At 45.0% G+C, this 11,179-nt stretch overlaps 1 protein-coding gene across 16 annotated transcripts in view; it reads left to right on the top strand.

The window, feature by feature from the left end:
• Nucleotides 1–10,057: 10,057 nt before the first annotated feature.
• MAPK8IP3 (mitogen-activated protein kinase 8 interacting protein 3) overlaps nucleotides 10,058–11,179 on the top strand; it is a 72,836-nt gene continuing 71,714 nt past the window's right edge. For all 16 annotated transcript variants that reach the window (XM_058816336.1, XM_058816329.1, XM_058816332.1 and 13 more), the window contains exon 1: nucleotides 10,058–10,382. In XM_058816336.1, the coding sequence (XP_058672319.1) occupies nucleotides 10,065–10,382 (318 nt within the window). In that variant the 5' untranslated portion in view covers nucleotides 10,058–10,064. The remainder of the gene's footprint in view (nucleotides 10,383–11,179) is intronic.

The raw sequence follows: 11,179 nt of genomic DNA, 5'->3' as shown, positions 1-11,179 counted from the left end.
GATCAGCAGGTTAGAACATCTTGGCCTTGTTATAAATGATCAATCAAAAACCAAATAATCAAAAATGCGAAAAGATTTATTTATCTTTTTCTGCGACCAAAATACGGTCCTCAAATCCACCACAGCCAAAGAGACAGCGTCGAGCCTGGGTTCAGTGCTGGGTGAACCTGGATCCCCCCTCTATCGCATGGGACCCTTCCCCGTTCACAAGAGCCGCTTCTAGCGGGGATGTTTTATACAGTTTATTGTGCCCGAGGCAGAGGAGTCCCAGTTTCTTTTGTAACTCTGCATATTCATAGTTGGTTCTTTCACTGTGCAGAGCTGGACAATCGCCGTTTCCTGGTTGATAGCCAGCGTTGATCGAATCCCGGGAAGTCGCGTATTCACATGTATCTTTCTGAGGACTTTGGCTATCCTGATCGATTAGCAACAGGGCGATGATCGCTCTTAGGCATCTTCCGATGGCTCTCGGGATAACAGTGATCATCGGCTGGGTGCATCTATTAATAAATTAACTGCCGGTTGTTCTCCTGTCCTTCAGGAATTTTGGAATTGGAATAGACGTCTGCCTCTTGGGCTGCTTGTGGTCAGAGACTTGTTTGGATTTCACAATCTTTATAAAATACTTTCTTTTATAGCATGAATTATTTCCCAACATATAGTACAGCCTCATTCAGGAAATCTTGTTTACCTTCAGTTCAAGGTCTACTCATTGTTTTAATATGCATGAAAAAACTAATAAAGCTTGCATGCAAGTTAATAGAAAGAAACCAACTCTGAACTTACACTTTTGTATGCACTTGTGATGTTTATATCCACTGTGAATGTTATTATCACCTTCCCTGCAAAGCACACTTTGATATCAATAACACAGCGATGAGAATTAGTGGAATACAGGGCTGGAACACAGGACCTCTCTGTTCTACAATTCCTCGGAGTAGATCCCACTTCACTTAAGGTTTGGCAATTAGCTGCACCACTCAGCCATCATTTCCTGATAGATGACAGACCTCTCAGGGGACCTTCAGCTGTGAGTGTTGGGGACAAGGTAGGTAGTGCACAAGTTCAGCAGTTTATTGTTACAGATCAAAAGGTAACTGGATACATGCTAATTTGGGGGACTGTGGCAAAAGGCATTTTCTTTAGGCAAAGATGCCATTTTTAACATTGTCCAGAAGGCAGGGGAGAAAAAATCTTTTCTGTTGCCAAACCACCTCTGCACAGAAATGAGCAGGGTACTTCAACCTTCATCAAATCAGATGATTAAAAACGTTACAGCAAAGTTTATAAATCTGTGTTTTGATCAAAACATTGTAAAAAATATAACCATCTGAAGCATTTAAAATACAGAATCACACTGCTTACAGTGAATTCACCTCTGCTTTCTTATGTTCTTTAATGAAGTTAAATAAAATAGAGTATGAAGAAAGAGTTGGAGTTGCTTTCAGGGATGCAGAAATCCATGTTTGTGGATCTTGGGGCCTTCACCCAGAATGAATGTTGCTTTCATTAATGTTTTGTGAACACTAAACAAAACCTCTCCTGAGCCTTCCCTACAAGGCCTGACTTCCCCTTCTGCTTCCCTTTCCCTTTCCCTTTCTCTTTCCCTTCCCCTTTCCCTTTCCCTTTCCCTTCCCCTTTCCCTTCCTCTTCCCCTATTTTCTGTTCCCTTTCCCTTCCCCATCCTCCGCACACTGAAGCATTGGGTACAGTGCTATCAGAAACTTCCAAACACCTCCTTGATGTAACATTAGTGTTGAACAGGAAGCAACAGCCTGAGATCCTGCTTGGTATTTTCACAGTCTTGCCTGGTTGAATATGTTTTTATTTTGTTTATTGTGCACACTTATTCCAGTGCCACTTGCTACACTGAAGCAATATAAAGGATTAGAGGGAACACACCAGCATATTCACCTGTTTCTCTGTTGATTAGAGAAAGCAAAATGCTACACTGAAGCCAATAATTACATTTTGACTAACAAGAGTATTGTTTGCCAAGTGATGATAGAGTGCTTAGATGGACACAGCTAGTCTATACAAAAATTTCCTGGTTGTGAATGTTTCCAACCCATAGTTTTATCTTTTTTTTTTCAGCCCATTTAATTAATAGAACTCTATAATAATGTAGACAACTACACGGAGTCTGCAGTCAGACAAGAACAGAACAAACAGAAATAGTAGAGTCTGTGGTCTCTAAGTACCTAACACGGATGATGTCTGATTTGAGATAGCTCCTGATTCACTCCAAAGCTGAGCTAAGAGTCACCTCAGAGACTGACTCAGTGAGGTGAGTATGTGGGGGATCGCTCCTCCTAACATGCTAACCCAGCACTTATACACAGCATAATATATGGTTAAATGTCATGCATATTCATTACATTCCTTGCAATAGGAGTGGTTATACAAATCAATTCTCAGAAGTTATTAGTATAATTAGCATATGTGACACAGAAGCACAGTGTACTCTGGTGGTTGCATTGAAGAAGGCTCTGGGTCTTCCTCGGGTTGTTCTGCCAAAGACTGGCAGTCTTCCTCACTTTGTGCTCTTCACCTTTCTGAAGCACCCCCCGTCCTTTGCTGGCTGGTTACACGTTTTCTTTCTATGCCAGTTTCAACAGGTTTTGTTCCTTTTATCTTGACAAGGCACATTTTGTTTCTCTTATCTTAACAAAGCTAAGGTGCATCCTGCTTCTTAGGCTTGTGATTAATATTTGCTAACTCACTAGTTTACTCATGGTTACATGAGTTAACTGTTGGTCAACTGCTTACACCCTGTGGCTGTAAACTAAAAATTAAAACTTTAAAGGTGGACATACTGGTAAAGGTTTCCAAGATACATGGCAGGTTGTCTATTTAAAAACAAAGGCTGACAATCTGTATAACACACATTCCCTGGCCAAAGCACCAGTCACCACCAGTCACAGTTCAGAAATTACTTGACAAATGAGGTTTTGTAAAACTACCACAATGGGTATTCCTGACCTTAACAAATATGGAATAAGTTTCTGAACTTCATTAAACTATTTGAAAGGAATGAGGGACTTGTCTTTACAAACAAAATGTAGATCTGCTGGTAAATAAACTAGATACTAAGAGATAAAAGAAACAATGGGAAGGATTCCACTGATTGATAAATGAAATGAGAGATTTGTCTTTACAAACAAACTGCAGGTCTGCTGATAAATCAAATTGAATACTGAGAGATGAAAGAAACAATGCGAAGAAACATAAATTCTGTAAAGAATTCCACTGAGTGACACAAGAAAAAGACAAAGGGGGGGGGGTTGTACATTAGAAGAGGATCTTATGTATTAGGTGTTCCAGGTATTGGGCGTTTCAGAAAGTCTGTACCTGTGAAGTACTTCAGCCAATGGGGAAAGAAAGAGTGACATGCGGCCAGGAAATTAGGATAAAAAGGAGGCTGTGTCCTCCAAATACTGAGAAACCCCAGGGGAAATGCCCCATAACCTCTCCCTTTATTCGAATAAAGTTACAGGACTCCTCTGTCTCCTTTTTGGACATAAACCTCTGGTGTTTGTGCATGAATTTTCCTGACAATTTGAAGCCAAATCACAAACTCCTTTTAAAATTTTAAATAGGAATGCCACTAACCAGTTCTTATTCTAGACAGAAATAAACCTTTTAAAAAAGGTTTTATACACTTCTATCCTAGGAGCTAAAGCTTGTCAGTCACCCCTCCAGATACTACTGCCTTATTGAAAGAAAGCAGTTCCTGCTGTCCATGTATTTTTAAACAAGAATAATTACTTGTAAATGTTATAGATGATAATATAATATTGGTTTTCACATTCATAGATTAGCTTTTTGCATCACAAGTATTTTGATACAGTACAACTTATACTTACTTTTAACTACTTTAAATAGTAGTAGTTAAATAGTACAATCTGTCAGTTTATGCATGTGTCAAAAATAGGTTAAAAACTGTCGTAAAATAGTTTAGTACTGGGAGCATGGTCCTGTTTCTAACACATGCACTGTATAGTTCATATGAATAGTAGTGTGATAAATATATTGTAGGCTTTAGCAAAATGTTAAAATAGAGACTAAAATACTTTTATGTAACTAAGTCAGAGAAAGGTATAAATCAATTCTGTTTCTTACATCTGCGGACTGGCCTCTTCAAATGATTACAGTTACAAAAAACAGAGCATAAGCATTCAGGAAAGATTTATTGACTTTGTGCTATCAGGGAGTGTGAAACAACAGGAAGGAACTACAGGAAGAAATAAAATATACAGACCTGATCTACAGAATATCCTGCAGACAAGTCAGAGGTAAAACAAAACAAGAGTTCCTGGAACATAAAAAACTCAAAGGAATGTTTAATAATGTATAAACTAATTGCGAGAAACAACCGCTCACTTTAAAAATTTTAAAAGGTTTATTCAACCTTAGGAAAATTGCAACAAAAGGACTAAATAAGGAAAACCAGCATATCCTAGGTTACAATATTAAGATGTATTCTATTCCCATCCTCAAGAGCTGTTGAAACCAGGAGGGGCATTGTTTTTTTCCTTATCTGCTGTTAATGGGCCTATCAATGCCTTTCTCCATGACTCAGAGATAACTCTCTCCAGGAGCCATTCCTGTTTAATGGACCCACCACAACTCAGAGAATGATAACAGCCCACTGTGAGATGCTCCATCCAGGGATAAGCATCCCCACCTGGATATAATCTGGGATTTGGGACAGAACAGTCAGTCTCTCCACTGGATTCCCAGAGGAACAGCCATCTTTCCTACTGGATCTTCAGAGGAAGATTACACCCTTTCTACAGGATCACTGCTCCAACATAACTGCATCTGCCATTCCAGGAGGATTGCAGCCACCAATCCAACTGGACTGCTGCCAACACCCTGACCAACAGGATTGTATTCTGTAAGACCATGGCTCGGACGGGCTGTGTGGGTCCACTCTGACTAACTATTGACTGTAGCCCACACGATCTTACACAGATGAAAGCAAAAGACGGGAAGGGCTCCTCTCCCCGCGGGGATGGATATCCTCTGTTTAGTGACTTGCTAGGAGACACCTCAGGCTCTGGTGACTCCCCAGGTGAGAAAGAGGGCGTGGCCTGATGACGGGAGACTTTTATACCTGGGGGAATGGGGTTTGGAGGAGGAGGTCCACAGCCAATGGGATGCCAGTGAGGAGTGGCAAGGGGAGGGGTAACTGAGGAAGAAACCTCCGGGGGGTTACTGGGGTGGGTGAGGGAAAGACCATGTGATTGATGGATGAACAAACCATGTGATATAACATCAACTACTCAGTGCAATATAAGGACCACTCAGTGCAAAAACTCTAATCACCCAGTACAAAACAACAACTAAATAAACTGTTTAGTACAATACAACAGGATTCTGACTTTGTCAGTGGTTTTTCTTTTGTATTATTGCATGTATTTTGGTTTTGTTTTCTCTTTCACTAATAAATTGTATTTCTGATTTGGAGTCTCTCACTGGTTTTGCTTTCAAACCAGAACACAGCACTGGAAGCCTCCCATGGCTGCCTACCATGTGGCCGGCTCGTCTTCAAGATGGATAATTTGCCTTTATTTTTGCTAGCCTCTCCTAGATCCTTGTCAGTCAACTCCCACCTTGCTGTCCAGTGGTAGAGGTTGCTTTCTTACATTCTGATTGGAGGTCAGGTGCAGCCATAGTAACAAGCCAAGCCTCCCAAACCCCCAGATTACCAAGACCATCCCATGATAACACACAGTGGGGGGAGGGAGCACATTGCAGTAACATAACTATACATTTATAAAACTTCTTTTAACATACATATAATGTTCACCCCTTAATTGTGAGAGTCAACCATTCACTCATCTATAACATAATGAATATACATGTAACCCCAGCAATGTAACTGTATATAGAGAACATGATTTTAAGCTACCAGTGTGGTCTTTGGCCAAAAACACCCCAGCACTGAATTCTTCTTTTATCTTGTATTAAACTTAAAAAAATTTAGAAAGTGAACTCTGTTTCTCACATAAAACCCAGTTTACATAAATTCTTCCTCTACCACAACTGTCCTATGTTACTGTGGTCCATCTTTTGCTGTTGAAACAACACCTTGAATTTCAGCTCAGTACTAATTGAAGGTGTATTCTAGGTACTAAAAACACGATCATATTTTCGTTTGTTGTGTGCCATCAAAGTAGCAACCTAATGTTAGGATTTTTTTCCCCCTTCAGGGAATTTTCTCCCATCTGTTGCCTAAGAGATAATAATGACCAGCACTTAAGAGAGACAAAAGAAGTGCCCAAGGTGGGGGAAGGGGTGCAGCTGGCTGCAGACAGCGGGGGGGGGGGGGCTTTTGTCTTGGGAAGGGCAAAGATAGCTGGAGACATTTTACTGGGGGGTCAGGGGGCTGGGCTTGGCGTTTTTTTCTGCTCTAGGGATCAGAGAGGAACAGTTGAGCTGCTGCTACCATGGGGTAATTTGCTGCCACTGTGGAGTCCAGTCCATTACTGCTTTCTTCCTTACTGTGGGTGAGCCTCTGCTCCTAAGAGCAGCCATTGAACTGGGACCTTAGTAATACCTGATCTGACTGGAAAGGACCATTACCATCTACTTGGATGCTGCCAGGGAAAACCCAGAACCCCAAACCCTTCCCTCTTCCCCAAGGGTGTGTCTCCTGGGTGTGTGCGGCCGCTGCTACAGAGAAGCCCAGCTGCTGCTGCCCAGCCCACTGCTGTCTGCCGCTGCCTTGGGCTTTCTTGCTGCACCCTAACCCAACAAGCCGCGTCCATCCAATGCTTGCAGCTCCTGCTAAAGCTAAGGTTTTCTGCTACGTTTTGTTTGTCAGCCTGGGCGCCCACCTCTGCCGCTGCAGCCAGTGCTCCGAGATTCCCGCTGCAGCCCATTTCTCCACCTGGAGGGGCACTGGGACTGGCTGCCCCTGTGGGTTTGTAAACAAAGCCCCTTTTCTCTCTGCCCCACCAGGTGAGTTGCCATCCCCGCGTGGAGAAGCGGCTGAGCTCACGCCACAGCGCCCCCTGCAGCCGCGGAGTAATTACCGCACTCGCCCTGCCAGGCCAGGAGCCACCAGTGCCCCTGCTGGCTGTGACCAGAACTGCACCAAAGGGGGAAGGCGCCTGCAGCTGAGACAAGGCTGTGGGTGGGTTTCTGGTTTGTTGTTGCTGCCATTGTTGATATTTGTTTGCCTTGTTATACATACATATATATATCTACTAGTAAAGAACCGTTATTCCTTTTATCATACCTTTTCCTGAAAGCCCCTTTCAGGGGGCTTTTCAGAGTTATAATAATTAGGAGGGAAGTGAGTCACATTTTCTGTTCCAAGGGAGGTTCCCACCTTCCTTGGCAGACACCTGTCTTTCGAACCAAGATGAGGCTGTTGAGTCAGGGATGGAAAGAAAACTCCAGTCTTCAGGTGGATCAGAAGGCAAAAGCGTTTAATGAAAGTAGCATGTCTTTTTATAATGTGACTCACTAAGGTGGTACTTGATTGGTCTCAAAGTAGAAACATCTCACACTATTGGTGAACTATGAATAGCACACTCTGGAAAATATCTATAAACAATGGCTACAGAAAGAGAAATAATAATTGTTTAAATTTTTTCCACTAAGATTACCAGGTTCAGTCTGGGAGAAGTTATCTCTGTTCTTTCTTTGGCTGAACTGAGAATTTCTACACCAAGACACCTAAAAATACTTACTCTTTCACAAAGCAAAGTTCTACCTGTCTAAGGGAAAAAACCCCAGTAGTTAATTGGAGATCATATGGTTATTACAAAAGAATCCTGATTTTCCTTGCACAGTCTCTGTTTCTATCAATTTCTCACTCCTTGTGCCTTTACTTTGCCTACTTGGAAAGGTAAGCTCTTCAGCAAAGCACCCTTACAGCCATAACACAATTGCATATGTATAGCACAGTCAGTTTTTAGTTTGCTTTTAGTGCTAAGCAACTAACAACTTCAATCTTAGATAAACTCCTATGCTAGATGCAATAAAACCCCAAAAAGGTAGAATAAGCAAATATTTTGCTTGCCAACTTTAAACTGGAAGTGGTATTTTAATTTTTTCTCACGCATGGCAGCACCCAACATTCCTGCCATTTCTTGACTGATCTATAAACTTGTTATTTATGAATTTATAAATATAGGAATGTATATTTTAATGTACAATTTAAATTAAGGCTCCTGTTTTTCAGCAGGAGCTTTAACAATGTCACTGGGCCTGGACCAGGATTCTGTTGTAGAAAGGAGGATGCACCTCAGCTGATATCCCCTCCCCTCAGGGATGCCTGCTAGATCTGTTGGGATTACAGTCAGAAGAGTAGGTAATGCCATGGGCTCATCAGTCTCTGTGGTTCAACAGACTTTAGTTTGTGTCACATCCATTGTATCAGTTTCTTATGTATGTGGACAAAATGCAAGAAAACTTTGTAAATGTTTTTACATGCTGTCTAGATCACAGGAGATTAGAAATTCAGTGTCATATGGAATTAGTGAATAAATCTTACCTTTCTCTTTGCCTGCCTTGCTTCTCTGCCTGTTCACCTGTACATTTTTGTTCATAATATGTTAAATGCAATCTTGCATTTAATAAAGCACACTCTTGTGTTTGTTGTGAATAACAGTACAACTCTTGGTCTATAAAGTTTCCCATACAAGACAGAGTGAATCAAGGCCCAGCATGGGTGACCTACTGTGTTTTAAATTTTTGAGCAGGAGTTTTTTCACATTTGTTTCTTGTATCTATGTGCCCAGTGCCTTTGATGCATCTGGCTGGGTCTGCTCTGTGTGGAAACATTTGAAAATTTGGTTGTTACATTCAGCTGTCTCATAATCTACTGGTGATCCGTCCCATAACTAATTACACCTCATTCTCAATTATTGTAGGACCCTTCCAAGTGAGCTACACTTATTTAATTCAGTATTATTCTATTCCGTTCCATTCTGTTCCCTTCCATTCCCTCCAATTCTCCTTTTTTAAGAGACAAATAGGTTTTTGCTATAAAAGTAGCTGTCTAAAAGCTGCTATGCTCTGAATCTATCAGTATGTAATCAGCTATGATAATGTAACATAGAACAAAACAGTTATAAAACTTAAAATTCTTAATTACCACTGAGATGTGATATTCCCATTGCAATCAGGCTTTCTGGGTAGGGTTAAAAAGTTCTTTCCCTTTGTGCAACAGCATCTACCGTGATGAAGCTTTTAGGGTGATTGCTAGTCACGACCTTGGAATTACACTCTTCTTCAGAGCTCTAAGGCAAATGAAGGTGTGGGGAACCTTTTCTCAAATCGACCCCTTATTTCTCTCTGCTGCCAGGCCGTTCTCAGTCCAGAGCAGAATGATTCCTGCTGTCTTCTTCCAACTTAGAGCCCAAACTCAGCTGAGCCCAGGATGTGGCAGATTGACTTCTGTGACACCTACTGAGGGTGCTAGACGCTGCCGCCCGTAATTTGCTGGAGCTTCTGCCCGTAATGTGGTGTGTGCTGCTGTTGCTTTGGGAAATCTACTGATTAAATTCGGGATTGTGCTGAATTTTCTTTGAAGACTTGAGATGGCCAATTTGGCCCTCTGTCTTTCAGTTCATCCCTGACTGAACAGGTCCTTGTCTGCTGCCTCTGTAGTAACTACGGCTGCCTGATCTTGGAAGCACAGCTACCGCGGCTGTGACGGGTCTGTAACGCGCCTCCCGGAGGCAGTGCGTGTCCGAGATGCGGCGCGACCCGGGCATGCGCCGCCTTTGTCTGCCGCGGGGCCCGGCACCGGCCGCGGGCGGTCTCGCTCCCGGCGCGGTGTGCTGCGCGGGCGGCTCGCCGTCACCGCTGCCGCTCCTGTCTCCGGTGCCAGATGCACTGCGGCGCCGGGCCTGCTCTCAGCACGGGTAACCCGCACCCCCGATCGAGCAGCTCTGGGCGGTGCCGCCGCGCTCCGCCCCGACCGGTGCCCGCGGACCGTGACGCCGCGTGCGGGGCGGGGCAGTGCCCGGTGCCGGCGGCGTCGTCAGCGGGGCCTGAAGCAGAGGCGAGCGGAGCGGGGTGGAGAGCTGTCGGCCGGCAGGATGCTGGAGATCCAGCTAGACGATGGCGGCGTGGGGGGGTACCCGGGCGATGATTACTGCTCGGGGTCGGTGATGTCGGAGCGGGTCTCGGGCCTCGCCAACAGCATCTACCGCGAGTTCGAGCGACTGATCCACTGCTACGACGAGGAGGTGGTGAAGGAGCTGATGCCGCTGGTGGTGACGGTGCTGGAGAACCTGGACTCGGTGCTCACCGACAACCAGGAGCACGAGGTGGAGCTGGAGCTGCTGCGGGAGGACAACGAGCAGCTGCTCACGCAGTACGAGCGGGAGAAGGCGCTGCGCAAGCAGGCCGAGGAGGTGAGTGCCGCCGCCCCGCGACTATTTTGGCCACGGCCGGGCGGGGGCCCCAGTGCAGGGGATCGGGAGGGCCGAGTGGGTGGCGGGGGCGGCTCACGGATGCGGCCTCGGCCACCTCTCACAGACCTTGGCTCCATCGCCCCGATCGCCGCCACTGGCGGGTGCCTGCTGCCCGCGCCCCCGCGGTGGGCCCGGTTCGAGGGGAGGCGGTGTGGGGGGCGGCCGCCCCGGGGCAGCGACCGCCGGTACCTTCTAGAACGGAGTGCGGGGGCGGGCCCGGGTGAGGCGAGGAGCATCCCCTCCCGCGAGGACCCGGGACTCCCCCGACCCCGACAGGCCCGGCCCGGCCCGGCTCCTCTGCCGCACCGCGGGGCCTCGGCCACTGCGGCTGAGCTGCCCCGTGATAGCGGGAGGGAAAAAAACCGAACCACAATAGCTGCAATCCTGTGGAATTCCTGAGGAATTAGGAATTCGGTTTGCAATGCTAACAGCATCCGGAGGGGTCAGCATAATTTGTGGTGTAAAAAATAGTTTTTAAAATGGGTAATTTGTGCAGTCATCCAGCATTCGCAATGTCAGCTGTAAGCTGTTTCATTGGAGCAAGGAATTGCCTTTAGAGTACAACGTCTTATTTTTGAAACTTATTGTATCAAAACTATGCCTTGAGTTTTAATAAAATTGTTCCCAAATCAGCACCTGCCGTTTCCTCGAGCGTGGATGCGCTCTCGGGAGAGCGGGGACACGGTTGCCCAGCTGGTGGGGTTGTTTGGAAGTGGCTCAGGAGAAATCTGACCCCT

This window comes from Ammospiza caudacuta, chromosome 17 (genome assembly GCF_027887145.1).
Source record: "Ammospiza caudacuta isolate bAmmCau1 chromosome 17, bAmmCau1.pri, whole genome shotgun sequence".
Taxonomy (NCBI): Eukaryota; Metazoa; Chordata; class Aves; order Passeriformes; family Passerellidae; genus Ammospiza; species Ammospiza caudacuta.
The sequence above is the reverse complement of the archived record's forward strand: the minus strand, read 5'-3'. Positions and strand labels throughout refer to the sequence as shown.